This window comes from Gallinula chloropus, assembly GCF_964237585.1.
Source record: "Gallinula chloropus genome assembly, chromosome: 1".
In the NCBI taxonomy this organism is placed as follows: Eukaryota; Metazoa; Chordata; class Aves; order Gruiformes; family Rallidae; genus Gallinula; species Gallinula chloropus.
Genome location: NC_140085.1, coordinates 145,284,324 through 145,304,000, shown reverse-complemented (window position 1 = coordinate 145,304,000; position 19,677 = coordinate 145,284,324). Strand labels below are relative to the sequence as shown.

Below are 19,677 nucleotides of genomic sequence, written 5' to 3'. Positions count from 1 at the left end.
AAATAGGGAAAGTAATTATCTGGCTTAAAGAGAAAAATTCACTTAAGTATGTAAACTTTTAAAAAGCAGAATCTGATCTCAAGTCTCACTTGCAAAGGTCCTTGTCAAGTTGATTTGGTGAGCCAGAGTGTTACCAGGCCTTCGAAGTTGAAAGTGAAGTATTATAAGTGGCATTATTTTACTCCCAATCTTTCATTTCCAAAAGCACACAGTTCTCAATACCACATAGGAAATGACTGGTGCAAATAGTCATTACTGTAATTGATTTTGAAGAAAGAGAGTTCATTTCACTAATCTAAGACACAGCCATATATGCAGATTGTTGCTGGTAAGATAAGAAATTAATATCATAAGGATAATTGGCCATGACAAATCAAACAACATTAGGAATGAATATCATATTAATAATGACACATTTAAATGAGCAGGGCCTCACATTTTCTAGTAAATGTGTGTTACACGAGTTACCTGTTTATCTGTGTAATTTCAAGGTCACTGTAATATACCCTCTACCACTCATTGCAGTACGAAAGCATTCAGCTCTACCTTCTGGGCCTAAGATTGGATTAACTAGATACTATACACTGGTCTGCATCAGGGCCTAAGATTGGATTAAGTAGATACTACACACTGGTCTGCATCACAATCGGTACAAATTTCTGCAAAAAAATCCCTGCTGAGATATGATCATCCCCCAGGTTATGGGGGGGTAGGAAAACAAATGTGTAAAAATCTACCTCCAGATGAGGTAATTTTTGTACCTCCCCATGCGGTAATCCAGAAATCTTTGTACTCATCTACCTCCAGATGAGGTAGATTTTTGGGTTGGGTGGGTTTTTTCCTTTTTTTCCCCTTTCTCCTCCTGTGGCGAAGTTAAACTTTTCCTCCCACACAGACGGAGGATTTACCAGCCTGACGCTCAGCTGACTTTGGGTTACACAATATTTTCCTTGCTGGTCCTCCCGCCTCCACAGGGCAGTTTCACTGCTGCTGGTGCCCTGCCAGCCTGCTGCCTCCCACGAAGGCCTGAATCCCTCCCCAGGTGTCGGGCACCCCTCTGCTCCATCCAGCCTGCTACCTCAGGCCGGGCAGCCACCCTCCAGTGACCAAGCTGCGGGTGCCCCCAACCCCGGTGAGAGGACTTGGCATCTCAGACTCCCTCGGGGACGTTTGGCAGCTTCGGAAGGCGGCTTCAGAGTCAGAGGTAGCTGTGCAGCGAGGGAAGCCTGACCTCTACAGCTCATGCACAGATTTTCCTAGCTTTTCACCCTGACGGCAGCCCGAAAAGCCGATGGAAGAAAACCTGCTTTCCTTTTTACCATGCGGGAACAAGCCCCGAGCCAGGGCTCCTTCCCCTCCTTCCCTGGGTCGGAGCGGCTGTGGGCTCTGGGCCCATATCTCCCACCAGCGTGACCCCAGTGTCAGTCCTGGTGCTGTCGCCCACCATGTCTAGGATATGGGGAGGGCAAACAAAAGCTTTCAAGTCTGTAAATAGCCAGGAATAGCAGGTTGCTTACGCACCCTGTGTCGCACTTGATATAGATTATGTGCCAGGACATCTCTCATGGACTCCACCTCTGCAGGGGAAAGCCTATGCACACGCTGGTTTCTACTGCTCCTGTAAATAAAAGATAAGATTCAATATGATTTTGATGAGTTGATTAAATACTATTCCCATTAAACAATGTATGATCTATTTTTAGTGCTAGAACAGTAGGCTGTGAAGAGCCTTTCAGTTACCAGTGACACCATGAAATCATTCAAAGATTAATGAAAAAATGTCAGCTTTTGCTCTTTCCTGGGTTTTATCAATATACTTGGTAGACAGAATAGACCCTAAGCCCTCATACAGCAGACATTCTCCTTTTCTTTCTCAACCCTTCGTAAGAGCATTCATATTTAAGGATTAGGTTGGGAAACAACCAGCTGTGTGTTCAGGAAGTCACTGCAAGTTTCCTCCTCGCCTGAACACATTCTTCAGCACGGTCTAGCAGCCTGGGCCTTGGAGTCCTACTGGTTTTAACTCCTTGGAGAAAGTGCAGCAAATCCTGAAGAACTAAAGCACATACCAATGAAGGAGTCAGAGATATGTGCCCTGTGGTGAGGAGAAGGTATAAGGTTTCCTTGCTACTGAACCCTTGTCCATTTAAAATGGAAGAACTACCTGAAAGATAGTCATCTTTGTATTTTTAACAAACTGTGACAAGAAACTTACAGTTGCTTGTGGCTGCCTGGCTTTTTCACTAGCAAAACAAAGGAGGAGGCCTGCTGTGAAATGTTAACTGCTTTTGCTAAATCAGTCCATCTGTGTGAGAGTTAGTGTTGGCCTGAATTCCCAAGAAAAGAAAGGCAGATAGATAGTGATCATCCAGGTTGAATCTGTCTGAGTTCATCTTCTTGTTGCTGTTTTTTTCCTTTCCCCGTTTTTCTTTCTGGCCTCTTTTATTATAAAAAAAAAGTCCTTAGAAATGTTTATACTCTGCTAAGTGATGTCCATAAGGTGTTGTCTATAAATAGTGCAATTAAAGATCAATGTACAGTACAGCCAAGGCTTTGTGTGCATTTATTTTGTACTCCCTCTAAAACAAACTTAGAACTTTTAATGGCAAAGGAAAGTAGAGTCAAGCTATACTGAGATGATGTATAAAAACAGGAAAAAGGTTGGAATTTGTATTTACAGGTGGCTTATCAAGGCTACCACTGTTTTGTGCTAAATCTAATACAGACATCTGGAAAACTATTAGGACCATCCTGAGCTGCCTGGTTTCTACATTTAACTGCCTCTTATTATCAAGTAGACAGTGAGCTCTGGAGGCCTGACCCCTGTCCAAAGTCCATGGACTATAGTAATTAATTCATGGTATATTGCAAGGTTTTGGAATGTGTTTTCATTCTGCATCAGACCAAAACTGAGATCTGCCAATTTTTTCATGGCAGTATCTTAAGGTGTAGTACTAGAAATGGGGCTGAGGTAATCAATAGGTTAAAGATCTTGCTGAGGCCTGAGACAGACACAAGTGCCACTTGGCTATTGGCAAGCCAGGCTGACAGAATAGGATTTGACCAGAAATCTTATCCTGGCCATTATAAATCCTTCCCAACAAACAAACTGTGTCCATTTCTGGAGTCCCCAACATAAGGACATGGAACTGTTAGAATGGGTTCAGAGGAGGGCTACAAAGATGATCACAAGGCTGGAGCACCTCTCCTGTGAAGACAGGCTGAGAAAATTGGTGTTTTCCAGCCTGGAGAAGAGAAGGCTCTGGGAAGATCTTATAGCATACCAGTATCCAAATGGGGCCTACAAGAAAGCTGGGGAGGGATTTTTTAGAAGGGCATGTAGTGATAGGATGAGAGGGAATGGTTTTAAATTGGAAGGGGGTAGATTTAGATTGGATATTAGGAAAAAATTCTTCACTATGAAAGTGGTGAGGTGCTGGAACAGGCTGCCCAGAGACACTGTGGCTGTCCCCTCCCTGGCAGTGCTCAAGGCCAGGTTGGATGGGGCTTTGGACAGCCTGGTCTAGTGAGAGGTGTCCTGCCCATGGCTGGGGCAGTTGGAACTTGATGATCTTTAGAGTCCCTTATGACCCTAACCATTTTATGATTCTATTATTCCATTAAATGTTTAATTAACATTCATCAATTCTCAACAACAGCAAAACCACCAAAGTTTACCAGCAGGGAGAGAAAGATCATCACCACCACCCAATTCCAGGCCAGCTGGATGCGTGGTCAGGGATAACACTGAGAAGATCCAGAAATGCCGTCAAATTTCCAGGCTTAAGTGCTATGTACCTTTATCCCATACTGGGTCTGGCGTGTCCCAAGCTGTGTGACAGCCTGCATATGCTACTTTCCACAGCAAGGAAACCAGTCTCTTTGTTGCCAGCAGCCCCAAGCTGCTGTCCCTTTGGGCAACACAGAGACCCTAGATACACCAAGCAAAGACCAGCACAGCCCCTGAGAACTAATGACAATCTCACCTGTCAATGAGTACTGGTCTATAAAGTGCAGGCTTGGATCATTTATGTAATGCAAATCAAGCTGACATAGTTGATGCGAGCAGCTTTGACGTCATATGGAGTAACTGACTGGTCAGCACTTCAACCAATGTCTCCCCAGGGTCTTCATACCTTACAGTTGGGAAGAAATTGGAGAAAGCAACTAAAAATAGGGGAAAGCAGAAATCCACTGGGAAGACATCAGATCATCTTTTTACTTTTCTGCTTGCATACCTGACTCCCTCCACATCCTAACACAGAAGTGGCCAGTCCTAAGTCATTTAATGGCTTATAATTTTGCTCTTAACATGACTTAAATAGACTTAAATAAAATCCCCTGAGTTTTAACTGAGCTGGGATAGCAAGAGAACAAACGGCGTGAAGATAGTCTATATTGTTCTGGAGCACAAATCAAAAGTATATTTTTTTCATGGGATTTGATATTAACCTGCCCAGCCATAGCAGTGCACATGTATGTTAATAAGGAACAGATTGCTTTTACACTTTCCAATATACATTAAAAAAAAAGAATGTTTAGAAAAACCCCAAAACAAAGCAAACAAGTTTGGTATGTTACCAAACCCATAAAGCAATCCTTACAGAATCTGTTTCTTTGTTCTTATTGAAACTTCCAGCATGCTACAAAAACAAAAAGCACAGAGCATGAGACATATTTGTGAAAAAAAAAAACTGAAATGAGAATACACCACGAAAACTGTCTCTCCGTAATGAGTACCTGAACAGTATCTCTTAGACGTGCAGATAGTAATATCAGGAGGAAATAAAATGTCTTTCACAAACCTTGTAAGCTTAATTTTTTCTGTATTTTGTATATATTATACCTAAAATTTTGAACTTTGTGATCTCACCACCAATCTTCACAAGTCCTTTGAAGGAAGTAACATTGATTGGGCACGGCTCTTGCAAAACTGCACCACCACAAATGTCAACACGGCACTTGATTCTGATCTGTGCTATATTAACACATTCCAAGATTTACCAAACTCAGTACTGCAGTAATATGAAGCCGACATTAAGTGAGCTCAGCATCATACCATCTCTCTCTAATGGGCATATTTCCTCCATAAAACAGCCATTCAAACACAATTTGGACAATATCTACTTGGCTCTGCTTTTGCCATTTCTGCCCTTATTTCTAAGGCTTATGTTCTCTAAAATGTCATAACAAAATGCTCTATTTTCATTTTCATTCAAATGTGCATTCTTTGTTGCATGGTCCATGGGAAAACTTCTCCAGTCCACACTGGAAATGCTTCCTGCATATTGGACACCCCCTCCACCTGCGGGGATCACACCATTACTCTGAGAGTAATCCCGATTCACAGAGGTGGAGATTTGCTTTGATTGTTATAGAGCATTTCCCCTCATGTGCCTAAAGGCTGCAGAACTGCTCAGAGAGTTTCCTCACTACTCCAGCACTGCAGATATCACTTTACATGCAATACATTGGAATCTGATTTCAAATCCCCACTTGCTCATAGCCAGATTCTGTATCCTCACTGAAGACAAAGACTTTAGGTACAAGCTATCTTGGTGATAACAATCTAACAACTTACAAATACATTTAGAAACCTTTTAGTCTTAAGCAGGTTCAGTGATTGTTCAGGAGAAAGGAAAATTGCTGCATTGGCTCAGAGCAAAGAAACAACAACTAGCTGGCTATCCTGTCTGCTCCAGTGCTCCACAGCAAACATCTACCAATGGCCAGAACTCAGAAAACATACATTTTACTAGGACACTCTCACAGCCTCCAGGAATCATAATATTTCTGAACTACAGACTGCACTTTGTTTTTTGAGGTTGACACTTCATTTTTAAAAGGGCTATCTCAATAAGAGAACCTGTAAGTCAAAGGTTGATGCACAGTAAAATTTAGTTATAGCCAAAGTAGAGCTGGAAAAAATTAGTCCATCATATCATCTATTTATTATAGAATATTTTTCAGTCTAAATTCTCAGCTCAGGAGAGAATTTCTGAACTACACTGACACTATTTGTCTTATTTTCTCTTTCCCTCAAGAAAAGGAGTGTGGTTTGATTGCCATAGATGTCTACCAACGCTGCACATTTTCTCTTGGCTCAGAACAGTTAAGGAAATACAGCAGACAGAAAGGAGCCTGGCAGACATGCAATCTTTTTAATGCCATCTGTTCAGCAAAGAATGATTTAGAAAGAAAAGGGCTAGGTCTTACACTGCATGCTGACATCAGTTTCAAGAAAGCAGATGAATATTGAAATGATTAAGCCAAAGTTTCAAGAGAGAGTTCAACGTCCAGTTGATATTTGGACTTTATGGTATGTAATGAAATGATGATTCAAAAAAAGAAACTATGTGAGGCCATGCCAGATGTTGCTGCAAAATGGAGAGGGTATGAAGGATGCAGCATCAGGGAGCAGGCAGTATCAGCCACTGTGGCCAGTGGGAGCCCAGGAAAGAGCCAGTGAAAGCCCAGGAAAAAGTTTGTGGGGGCAAGTGCTGCTAGCAATACCCACATTATGAACAGTGGGGTTGCAAGGTGAGGATAATTACATGCACAGCAGTTAACATATGCAGGAGTGAAGATTTGTACAAACTTCTCTTTCAGAGGGTAGTTCCCTCAGTGATGGTTCTGGAGATGTCACCACTTTTCTCTCCTGGTCTGCCTGATGCCAAGTTGTATTACTGTTTCATGGAATCATAGACTGGTTTGGGTTAGAAGGGACCTTGAAAGGTCATCATCTAGGCCACTCCTCCTGCAATGAGGAGGGATGTCTTTATCTAGATCAGGTTGCTCACGTATGACCTTGAATGCTTCCAATGCTGGGACACCACAGATTCTCTGTTCAACCTGTTCCAGTGTCTTGGTACCCTCATCATAAAAAAAGTCTTCCATATGTCCAGTTTAAATCTAGCTGTTTTCAGTTGAAAACTGTTGCCCCCTGTCTAAGGCCCTGATGAAAAGTCTCTCTCCATCTTCCTTATAAGCCCCCTTTGAGTACTGGCAGGCTGTAATAAAGTCTCTCTGGAATCTTCTCTTCTCCAGGCTGAACAAGTTCAATTCTCCAGCCTGTCTTCACAGGAGAGGTGCTCCAGCCCTCTAATCATCTTGATGGTCCTCCTCTGGACCCTCTCTAACTGGTCCGTGTCTTTCTTGTATTGGTGACCCCAGAGCTGAATGCTCCAGGTGGGGTCTCATGAGAGCAAAGCAGAAGGGCAGAATCCCCTACCTTGATGCTGGCCACACTACTTTTGATGCAGCACAGGATACATTTGGCTCTCTGGGTGGGCTGCAAGCGTGCATTGCAAACTTATGTCCAGCTTTTCATCCATCAGTACACCCAAGTCCTTCTCTGCACGGCTGCTCTCAATGTACAATTGAATTAATTTGGTCAGACAGTTTGAGGGACTGCAAACTGAAGTAGCAGAAATTGCAGATTCTACAAGGAAATCTCTCAGCAAAGATTTGTGACCAGGATAACGGCATTGGACCTATGCTCTAAGCTGTCCTGCATGTCTCTCAGGACCTAGCAGTGATGAGAAAAACCTGCTGGCCAGCTAAGTGACAAGAATGGGTACCTTGAACCACTGCTGTGATTTAAAGCAGCCACAGTGGCTTCTGCATCTGCCTGCCCATCAGAACTGCCCATCACTGAAGAGAAAGAGATATAATGTCCCTGGTTTTAATTTCCACTCTGTGAACAAAGACCCCAAGTGCAAATATGATGAACACCAAATTGCCATCCCAAACCAGCAGCTTCTCTATTTGCGACTGTCTTTTTTTTTTCTTCTTAAATTTCTATTGAAATAATAAATTCCCTTGGCTACTTCCTCTTTTTTTTGTGTCCTTCCTTCCTGTGCCTACTCTGCAAAGGATCAGGGAGTCAATACTCACTGTAAAGAAGCTGTAGATGATTCTGAAATTTTCATGCCACTCTCAGCCATCTCGATGGCCAGTTTTATCTCCATCTTTTTGTACAATGACACAATGCTGGATTTGGGCTGGTGCTCCCGAATTAAGATTTTCTTCAAATACTTGTTGTCAAACTTCTTAAATCTGCAAAAGAGATATTAATTTAAAAAAACAAAAAAAAGCCAAAAACCCTAGGAAACGTTCTTATTTCTGTGGTACAATTTGATCTTCATTTAGATGCACACCATTCAGTGGTGGAAACTGAACCCAAATTGGAGGCACCTGTGGACTCCTGAAGGCCTAGTGAGCAGAGACCTTTAGGGGACGTCTGGCATGGTCTACTGGTCCACAGAGATTGCAAAACCCACCAGACAAAATTAAAAAAAACAAGCTGCAATCAGAGACAAAAGAAAACAGAGAGCTGGGAGTGTGTCTGCATATAGCACCGCCACATTTGTCAGAAGAGAATATGGCCAGTCTCCACGCTTTTGTACAAGTGTTGCAGGGCATAACAGCAGCAGCTGCTCTTACAGTAATCCTGGCCTATTCAGCCAGCCACCAATGAGGCTCTAAATGGCCCAGCAGTTACAGTAGTTTGGGCCCATTATGCTGCTGATAATTTTGAATCCTAACAATTAGAGCTGAGAAAACACATTTCTTTGTGTTCTGAATAAGGGGGAAATTGAATGGACCACAAAATACTACATGCTTACATGCTGCAGATTGTACCCTCCTGCTAATCTGTGTCATCATTTGAATGTGAATGCGTGTATGTGTGTGTGTGTTTGTGCTTTGGAACAGGTACGTGCTTTCAGGAGGACATTTATCAGAGCAACAGATGATCTTCTTAGATGTTTCTTCCAAAGAAACAGTTGGCCATAGTGAGGTAACATGCTTCACAATGCTAGAAAAAGCACTGCACAGCTGGTATGTGTTTTTCCCTTAACAAAGGCTAGGTTTTATACATTATTAGCAGAGATAGGTACACAAATGTTTTCACTGGTGTTAGAGCTCTGTATGTTTTCCTATGTAACAGAAGGCCTCTTGGAGTGTGTTCACTTAGGTGATTAATTCTGATATACATATGGTAAATGATTTTGAAGTTGTATAGAAAAGTCTAGGGTATACCTTTTATGAGAATTTTATTTAGCATTTTTAATTTTGGGTTTTTTTCTAATCTGTCCATGGACTGGTGCACTACATTTATGGCTAGTTCGAACATAATTCTCTTTTCGTAGCTGGTGGATAGATGTGAGATAAGGGAATAACATTTTCTCACAGATAAGGGATTTGTTTAGCCTATTACCTGCATGGACAGTGGTGTGGTCCCAGCAGATGTCCTAAAGCTATCTCTGTACTGTCACAGCCAAGAGGACATTTTAGCTTCTATGTCCAGGTATGTGCCCTAGCACATTACATCATTACTTTTCACTGGGACAAGAACTAGGTGAAAACCAACCACTTTCTTCCCACTCTTTATACCTGATTTCCACAGGGAGAGACCCAGTCATGAAAGGAGCTGCTACACATTCACACAGACAGCCCCTGGCTGAATTACTGGGGTCCAGTGCTGAAAGATGAGACAGAGGACTCCAGCACAGAAGTCTAGGTATAGCTAGGATAACTCTTATTTTAAATATTACCAAATGCAAAGACCTGTAAGGACAGGTGACTAATTATTATCAAATTTCTACCCACCAAGAAGGGATCTTACTTGCCTTGGAGGGTTACAGCAAAAATCTGTGAAGCACTGACACCTTACTTAGCTTCTGTTCTAAACCAGCCCTAGAGGAGGACTGCTGTGGATCTAAGATTCATCCCCAAACTGTGTGCACAGGCTGATTTCTGCAGCATGAGTTCTTGTGCTGTGTTTTTCTTTCAGAAGGTTTATTTTCTGCCTATTGTGCAGAAGCAATTTCGCAGGCAATATACAAGCACTACACTCCCAAGAGATAACGGTCACTCAGGAGTTCACATTTTAAAGAGAGATATTGCACACATCCCCAATATTTTCGTGCTATTTTAGCTTTATGGGGCACAAGATTGATTTCCTATTCTATTTACCTATTGTATTTTACATGATAGATAGGTTGTTTTATTATAGTAGGTTGCAATAAGAGGTGCTTACTTATCTCTCAGCTGATAATGACTCCAATGTCCACATACGTCTTCAATACCAGCCTTCAAGTGATCCATCAACTAGAGAAAGAAACAAAGAACACTTTCAAGGGGCCACTATGAGAAAATGATGTCACCTGAAATGCACAATGGTTGACAGGATTTTGAGAATTTTTAATTGATTTCTCTAAAAATCAAGGCAAACATCCCACTGTGGCAGCTTCTGTGCTCGGCTGCAATGCCAATATTTTGATGGGGATGACAAGTCTGTCAGTCTGCTAGCATCTCACCATCACCCAGCAACATACAGACCCACGTAAAGGGCTATGTCCAATGGAAGATGATGCTGAGCATTCAAATTGCCTGGTCCTCTTTGTCTACTGACACCAAACCCAAAATTCTTGGTTCTGTCAACCAGGTTTCCCTGCTGCATCTGTGACCTTTCCGAGAGGGGCACAGGGACAAAAACTCCACACCTTAACCTTTGTCTTGACTGGTAAGTCCTCTGAGGATTTTGCAAGTTGTCACAAGACTGGTAAATTCATCACTGCTAACTCCCAGGATTTTCAGTCATCTTTTGTGTGCTTCTAGCATTACAGAAACAGAAGGGAAAATGACCAGTTCTTACATACCTGTTGTAACAAGTGGTGCTTGTAAATGTAAATTTCTTTCAAGGTTGAGTGTGAAGGTTGAAATAGTAAGAATTAAATACACTTCAAATCCAAATCAGTTGAGATGCTGTAATTTTGCTCATGTGCTTAATTTTAAGGCATGGTGTTTCTGTTAATTTTGAATATGTTCCCTATTGTGAAAATGAAAGCCTGTAAGTGTATTTTGCATAGTGTTGTTAAGTCAGTTTGAGCAGCATTCTGTTATATGATATGAATTGGAGGGCTAAAGCAAATGTTTGAGAGGGCAAAAGATCATTATTCAGAATAACTTGAAATTAAATATGCAGACTGGTGTTTCAACTCATTCAGTTCAACAAAACTCTATTAGGACTTTTAAGGTGTCCAGGTGTCCAGAGCCAGTCAAAAGATGGCAGCAATGGTATCTGACAAACGTAGCTGGGAAGGATGACGAGGGTGTTTCACAAACACTACCTTTCCTTTTGTCCTCCCATGGTCACAAATGTCAAGATTAAGGGCCCTGCTACACCGTGACACTTGTTGTATGTGTCACGATGCATAAAAATGAGATACTATGTTTTAGAAAATCACACCAAGGTGTTCCTCCAAATGTTGTTAAAAGCATTCAGTGTCCAAAATCACTGAATGCCAGTGCTACCAAATGTCTCTCTTTGTCCACCTCTTCTGGAATACCCTTTCCCTTCGTCTTTTGAGGATACCAGCTACTAATATTAAAAAACCCCAACTTACTCGCATGTGAATTTCTTCATTGATAGACTCCTTTTTGTTGGTCTTTTTGACATCTAGATATCTGACCAACGGTCCAATTGTGATTCCCTGCATTTGGAACAATGAAAACAATATCTTAGGAAAAAAACAGAAATAAAGCAAATGTATTTAATTTTAATGAATTAGAAAAGCTATCTTTTAGACACAAGAATGGTCTTTTACTTTTATTGAGAGCTACAAAGGAGGATTAAAACTAAAAAGCGTAACAAATCTTGCACCTTCTTTTTTTAAAGCAAGGTTGCATTTATCAACATGTTTTAACTATGTAAAGTAACTGACTCGTTAACAACCTTCCTCAAATCAGTACTCACTTGAAAGAAAATACTGTCTTTGTGAAGTTCTTACAATCTTGAAATCTCTTACTTCAACATTTTCACAATCTAATATTTTGGGTGGGAGTGGGGGTTTTTTCCCCACTTAGAAACTATTTTCAGCTGCTCCCAATTCTTCTCTGCATTGCTGCAGAACAGCATTTAAAAAGGGAAAATAGAAACAATTTATATATTTTTTTGAAACACTCAGATGGAATCTAAGTGTCTAACCACAAGTACATAGTGTCCCATTGGCAGCGTAGAGAATCTGAGATACTGGTATGGGAAAATATGGAACATGGAATGCAAGACCTCCAGAAGATCCAGTTCTTCCAGGTTCAGTAGCGTAAGCCGAGTGGAATAACCCAAACATCTGAAGTAGACATCTATTCTTACAAATCTGAATTACTCGTTTTATTTAATATTATTTTACAAAGGATTTTGAAATATTCTCATTCTGTCCCTGAGATGCATGAAGGTAAAAGTAAAAAATTCAAAATCCTTACTGTTTTCTGTTCAGTTTGACATATACAACTAGAAGAGAATGATTCTGTGCTAAAGTGTAAAATTAAATGCTTCTTAACTTGGAAGCACTAGAAAGCACATGTGGAGTGAAAGAGATTTTGGACAAAAAGTGCCCTTTTCCCTGAATATCTTAGAATACATTGAAGAAGTTATTTAATAATACCTAAAAAGGCCTGAAAGGGTAATTACACAGTGCAGTGCTAAATCTGGCCATAAAATAGGATAGTTTGTCCTAGTTTAAGAGTAAATTCAATGTGATCTTCACTATGAGGCTTTCAGTCACCTTTATTACGTGAAAGCAATCGATTAAGAAATACACTTACTTGGATGAACACTGTGAAATATATAACTACAAGAGTAGCAGTAATGAATAGTTTTTTTCTTGGGAAGAGATTCCCTGGAAGCAAGAATGCAAGAGAGAAACTGCTGGCTCCACGAAGGCCACTGTAGGAAATGATGAGTCTGTCTTTGAAGGTGAAGGGATATGTTCGGAACTTGTTACTGATGTAGAAAAGAGCAAACACACCTAGCAAGGGAACAAAACACAGCTGTTATTAAACTAGAAGAATATGAAGAAATTTACAGTAAAGCAACGTCTTCGCTCAGGCAGCTCTTGGTGGACCTTTATTTTCAGTTTTGGCTTCTTGCAAATTTTCTTTGACCAACTGCTGAGTCTGTTTTCTGCAAAATAATATCCTAGAAAATACCATAGTTCCTAACTGCTTCAGGATTTAAATTCATCTAGAAGTGAAATCAGGGGAAAAGGTTTACTTTTTTTATGTTCTTCTCTTGAAGTGTTCTGGAGACAAGATAAACCACTGGATCAGTTTTCTCCCATGCCTTCCCTTGCAATGTGCTTTCTGCACAGTATCTGCCCAAAGTGTTTGAACTTTACCAGCCACTCCTGCGGACAGGTTCACTGAAAGGCAAAGAGTAATAGCATTTTAATTTTTAATCCTCTGGCTTACTGTGTCTCTAATTCTCTGTTTATTTCTCAAATTTCACTTTGCTTTTAATAAAAGTTAAAATTAATCAGACAGCCCGTGGGTGTGTAAGGACTGCAGCTTTTCTCTATAGAGTACACTGAGCAATTTGCTTGATTTAATCTTCTTCATCGTCCCTAAGAAATACGTATTCTGTGCTTTGTGTGGAAACTGTTAAATTAAAAGTAAACTGTTAAAGTAAAAGCTGAAAAATGCTGATAATTGCTGGAGTAATTTTACAGAGCTGTCACTGATAAACTCAGTGGATCGGTATAGGTAATGCCAGTAGCAGTATCCTGTGATGTAGGTTGCTGGATATGCCTTTATATAAGACCTTTTCTGGCTACTTATAACTATGCTAGACATCAGCTATTCAGACTGAAACTGCATATGTGAGGTATCACCCTCAGGCCAATTCTCTTTACTTTATTCAAGCTTCAGAGAAAATGATGTAATCATTTTAGCAAACAAATTTAGCGGAAAACATTTCTGCCTTCCTCTGGAAAGCTCTAGCACTCCCCTTGGTGTTTGAGAGAAGGATGAACATGTGGCAGCAAAATAGCTTTTGTATCAGGAGAGCACTTTTTCTGTCTTTATTGGAAGCATATTCCAAGACGGACTCCAAAAGTAAGCCTTTAAAACCTTAGAGGCCATGCTTGGTCGAGGACTAGCAAGAAAATGTTTAATTACTTTCTTATTGCTGTCAACCCTCAAGAATAACATCACCTCTCCTGTTGAGTACTTGTGTCATTCCTATATAGCAGAGCTGCTCAGATCTACACACTTCAATTTTCACGGGTTTCCTCTTTCCTCTTTTTCCTCTGGTTAAATGCCTTTCTCCAGGGCTCTCAGGCTTAAAAGTCAAAGACGTTGAAATGTGTATGGGCTTTGAGGGTCAAGCCAACATCTTCTTCCTGCTCTGGCATTCTCTTTCACTGAGGCATAAGCCACCTGAGAGATTTAAGAGATCAGAGAATCGCAGAATAACTAGGTTGGAAAAGACCTTTAAGATCACCGAGTCCAACTGTACCTGTCATCTATTAAACCAATGGCATCTTAATCTTAGATGTTTGATGACAACACTTAGCTGATCCCAAATGCTAGGCTGGAAAGGACCTTTGGAGGTCATCCAATCCAACCCCCTACTCAAAGCAGAGCTAATCAGATCAGGTTGCTCAAAGCTCCTGTCAAGTCTTGAATATCTTCAAGAATGGAGAGCTGAGCCACTGTTACAATATTGGATCATTCCTGTGTTATGAAATGGGTTCCTACTGTTTAATTAGAATTTCCCATATTCTAGCTTGTGTCTGTTGTCTCTTGTCCTGTTGCTGTTCATCCAGCCTCTGAACAGGTTGGTGGCCTCTATTGCATTTGATACAGAATCTCCATATCCTTCCTATACGGGGGAGGCCAGAACTGGAATGAACACTCTGGAGACAGTGCACACATGCTGAAGAGCAGGGAAGCAACACTTTGCATCAAGGAGATTCTCCCAGAGACGGAGAGCGTATTGCCCCCAAAAGATGACTTACTCAGTGTCCGCCAAACAAGGCAGAAGATCAGAGTGAAGCAGATGAAGGCCCAGTTCCACTCATGGTTTTTCCCCACTGTAGACACTCCCATGAACACAAAAATAAGGGTCTCACTGACGCTGCTCAGCATCTTCATGAAATATTTTATTGTGGTATAGGAATTCTGGGAAACATTCTCCTCCACGTATTTTTTCATCGTCACTGCACACGCTGTCATCCTGTAGCAGGCAAAACATCAGAGATCAGCCACAACCTGGTTTTCTTTTCATTTAAGAACAACCTCAGCCTTCATTACCCGCACTGTCCCTCTCCAGCCTCTAACCTTCCTAATGTCAGGAAGCATTTTACATCTGCAGTAATATTAGCTATTTTGTTAGATAGAAGAGCATCTTCATTGAGCTCTACAAATCCATTTTACATACCAGAAAAAGGAAGCAAACTAGACGTCCTTCCTGAGGAGGAAGTGTGGGTATCATGTTCCAGTTCAAAGTCCATTTTGTCCTGAAAACCTAACATAGAGCCACCAAACACCAAATATTTGAGTCTCAAACAAAGGGTGAGTAAGTTCTGTACCAGCCTACGAACAGATTGGTTACAGGCACGTAACCCACCTCTTGGTAATCTTTATGTTTGAGGTGGTGGTGGGATAAGATGGTGGTAGTCCTATGCCAGGGCCAAAGCTTCCTATGGCTCCCTGCCAGCTGGCTAGCAGATGAGCAGGGCCAGGGTATAAGCTTCAGTGACTCTCCACTCACAGCAGCCCATTGCTGTACAGCAGGGGGAAGTTGAGCTATCCTAGATGCTTCCTTCCCCCCTTTTAGGGGTGTGGGGAATGTGCCTAAGGAAGCAAAAGGATATTTTCCACCTCTTCACTGTTAATGAAAACGAGATCCTGCTTCAGAGGCATCGGCAGCCACCCAGCACAGATGCAGGTAACAATCGGTCAGAGCAGTAGTCTTTGAGCAGCCCTACTGAGGGGGGATTTCCTCTCACCACTTTCATTTAATTTCATCTTCATTTCACCCCTTTCAGGTGTAGATGAATAGATAGATTGAGTGCTATGCTGGTAACGTATTCCATCATCTATCTAGTTTCTTCTAATATAATTTAAATCCTTGGGGGCTTCTTGTGATATTTTCCCAAACTTGTGAATTCAGAGAATGCTGACTGTTCATTAAATAACCCTTCATCTAGTTTCTGCTCATTTAATTTCCAGTGAAGAAATCTCAAGGGTATTCCAGTGGAGCTGAGACATTTAGCAGGTCCAAGGACACTCTAAGACAAGACCATTAGGCATAAATGTTTAATACTGTTGACTTTCAGAGACACATGCATAATAGACTTTCATGATCCAAGTGAAAAATGAATGAATTCCTCAATAATTCAGAAGGGTGACAATAAGTTCCCATCCTTAAAACAAGCAATAATTTCCTTAATGAAGCAGTAAGAAAAATAAATCTCAATTATATTAACATTCTTTTATTACTAATAAGTTCAGCACTCTAATGAAAATAAGAAGCAAAAGAAATAAAGAGCTATGTAGTCTAGCTTAATGAATTGGCAGGGGAGCAGTATTTTGGGCAGGGGAGCAGTATTTTGGGCAGTGCAGGTAGGAGAGGGTCCATATGGTGTTAGTGCTCACAACGTAGTAGGTCTAACCCTGCTCAACTAAAGTCATCAGCCACCTCAATCAGTGCAAAAGTGAAATTTATATATTTCTGAGCAATTAGACAAAAGAGCTGAATCTTGTACTATGTTTTGCATATATATACTGTCTAAGTATTTATTTAATATGGTTAAATATTCAAATAATGCTTCCCAGGGCAATGCTGCAAGGATTGTTTTGACAAAGACAATTCTGCTCTGAAGTTAAACAAACCCAGGTTTGACAAACAGACATGAGTAAATGCACCTGTCTGGACATCAACAGCCACTCGCTTGTATTTACTATACTAAACCAGTTCATCCTTAATGAAGGGGACTCCTTTCTGGAGCACTGGGGCTCGAAAGACCTTGCTACCTACCAGCTCAAAGCCAAGACAGCCATGCAGGCTGCTGCCACCCAGCAGCTGGGCACTGAGCCCGTGGCCACCAGCAGCACCAGCTGCAGCATCCGCCACCATCAGGTTCCCATTTCTTTACACTTTACCCTGCTGAGGGCTGGGTTGTTTCTTTGGTGTGGTATATTTCAGATTTACCTACCGGAAGTTTTATCACATCACTATTCAGTCTCTCACCCCCCTACTCCTTCCTTTCTATTCTGACTCCTTTCCTTCCCACAATACTCCCTGACTCATCCTCTCCACATTTACTGCGGTCAGAAGGCCTGCCAGCTTACTCTCTGAAGCAGGCACCTATGCCATCACAGCACCTCAAGAAAACAACCCCCAGCATTACAGCAGTAACAAACTGTCTTGATCTTCAATATCCTCGATATCCATACACATGAGCATGTGTGAGCATATAAACACATGCCCTGTATGTCCATATGCGCTCAATGCTCTCCATTGTTGGGTTTTGTCCAGTTTGCGTCCCAGCGACACCGTACCAATGTGATGTAATTCCAGTGAATTATGTCAGAGCTCATGTTCACAGCCCTGTGCAAAAGTAAGAACTTGGACATGCTTTTTTTTTATCTTTTGAACTTTTCAACCCTCCTGCAATCTCATGGTGATGGTGCTTATAAAGAGCAGATAAATACAGGTGATAAATGCCGAAACCTGGCCTATTATCAAATCATTCTCTCTCTCATTCAACTGCTCTGATCAGAGGTAGCAGCCAGATGGTGGCAGCAGTTGTCATGTTACCCACAGCTTGCACTGATTTGTCCAGTGTGCAAAAATCTATAAGAAATTTGAGCAGATATCCACTTCTCAGTAATACATCTGTGCCTACACTGGCTGTGGGTTTGCTTCTCCTAGATACCCCTTAGAGCCATTCACTGCAGTTCCCTCGGCCGGAGTCTGAAATCACCTGTATCACACCAGCCTTGAACAAACCACCTTCTCAAAACAATGCCCCTTCCCTCAAGAGGGATTCCCAAAAACCTGTAAGGGATACTCACGCCAAAATGCCTGAGATGTAAAGGGTTTCAGCAGACAAGTATGACAGGTAGCTGAACATGAAGACCAGCAGGGGTTCAATAGCAGAAACGTTGTGGGTGAAACGAGTCATGAACGCCGAAATAAATCCAAAGACGATGCCAAACAGGACACCACCCAGCCCCACCACGAAGAAGCGAGCAAAGCCAGCAAAGATGTCGATGGATTCAATTTCTTCGTACCTGTGCATCTGGGTGAAGGCGATGAAGATGTTATATAAAACCTACATGTGAAAATAAGGAGACAGCAGTCAGATGTCTTTCTGAACCTGGAAGGCATACTCCTTTCACAGAGGGAAGGGAAGGGAAGGGAAGGGAAGGGAAGGGAAGGGAAGGGAAGGGAAGGGAAGGGAAGGGAAGGGAAGGGAAGGGAAGGGAAGGGAAGGGAAGGGAAGGGAAGGGAAGGGAAGGGAAGGGAAGGGAAGGGAAGGGAAGGGAAGGGAAGGGAAGGGAAGGGAAGGGAAGGGAAGGGAAGGGAAGGGAAGGGAAGGGAAGGGAAGGGAAAAGAAAACTGTAGCCTCATTTTTATATCATCTCTAGCTAAATAAATACAGTTTCTCTGACTTCATGTTTGGGGTTTGGTGCCATTTGACCTCCAGGAACTTTATGTCATTCTTAAAGTGGGAATCAAAAGCTGTGGCACCCCAAATGGCCTGAAGACCTTTCACACACATATTGTGACTAGAAAGCTTGAAATGACAAAAATAAAAGCAAAACATTGACGGATTAGGAGAAAGATTGAACTTGCTGCATTATATAGTTTGGTCAGTAAAGGTTTAGTTTAGGGCGGATAAGTTTACAATTTTTCTATTACCAAGAATTTCTTTTGTGTAGAAATTCATAATAAAAAAATTCAGTGTATTCCGCTTCCATTCATCTTCTAGAAACTAATAGAAAGTTTCCACAGTGATGACTGTTGTAGTAATAAAATGTCTTAGAAATTGCTGACAGTTGCTTAAGATTAAGTCCAGTCGGATCTGTTTACAAGGATTGTGTAACACACGGAAATCATCTTTCATTTTTCAGGGGAATTTGGGGAGCATCTAAAGACACCAGCTCTCCAAAGTTGTTGCACAAAAGCATTAGTTCAAAAAACGCCAAATGGACCAAAATAATTTTGCTTATCTGGTTTTCTTCAGTCTTTCTTCATACAGTTAATTCCAGAAGGCTATTAAGAAGATTAAAGCAGATATTTGCAGGTAGAAGAGTCAAGCTTATTAGAATAATAATTATTCCCCAGCTACTATCTAATCTTAAATTGCTGTGGGGAGCATGTGACCTTGAGTTGTCACACAGCCTGTTCTCCAGGAGGCTCATTGATAATATTTCTGGGGGACAAAATAGCGGAATAAAATGTTTTGTGTGAGAAAATCCCCAGGGCTGCTTTTTCCCGATGACTATGTATGAAATTTAGCTCTTCAGTGACAGATAAAGGGAAAAGGGTTCATATCACCATAGGAAATAAACCTTACTATACTTACCATATAGCTTTTAATTTCAAAGCCTTTTTTCTCTCCATTCACCCTTTCTTGCAGAGTTCATCCTCTTCCTAAGACTTGTGATGCTTTATAGAATCACAGAACCACAGACTGGTTTTGGTTGGGAGGGATTATAAAGACATATAGTTCCGACTCCTCTGCCATGGGCAGAGACACCCTCCACTAGACCAGGCTGCCCAAAAGCCCATCCAACCTGGATTTATAAATGATACCAAGGCATAAATCTGTACATGCTTCTGAATAAAGCAAATTATCCTCAGGAAAATACTTCGTAAGT

The 19,677-nt window shown here is 41.4% G+C and overlaps 1 protein-coding gene across 1 annotated transcript in view; it reads right to left on the bottom strand.

Annotated features, from left to right (window-relative positions):
- SLC9A4 (solute carrier family 9 member A4) overlaps positions 1–19,677 on the bottom strand; it is a gene marked incomplete at both ends in the record, with an annotated part of 31,978 nt that overhangs the window by 5,040 nt on the left and 7,261 nt on the right. Inside the window, 7 exons of the mRNA XM_084260886.1 lie at positions 1,522–1,618; positions 7,897–8,058; positions 10,043–10,113; positions 11,412–11,498; positions 12,610–12,812; positions 14,802–15,019; positions 17,866–18,125. Of these exons, the coding sequence (XP_084117012.1) occupies positions 1,522–1,618; positions 7,897–8,058; positions 10,043–10,113; positions 11,412–11,498; positions 12,610–12,812; positions 14,802–15,019; positions 17,866–18,125 (1,098 nt within the window). The remainder of the gene's footprint in view (positions 1–1,521; positions 1,619–7,896; positions 8,059–10,042; positions 10,114–11,411; positions 11,499–12,609; positions 12,813–14,801; positions 15,020–17,865; positions 18,126–19,677) is intronic.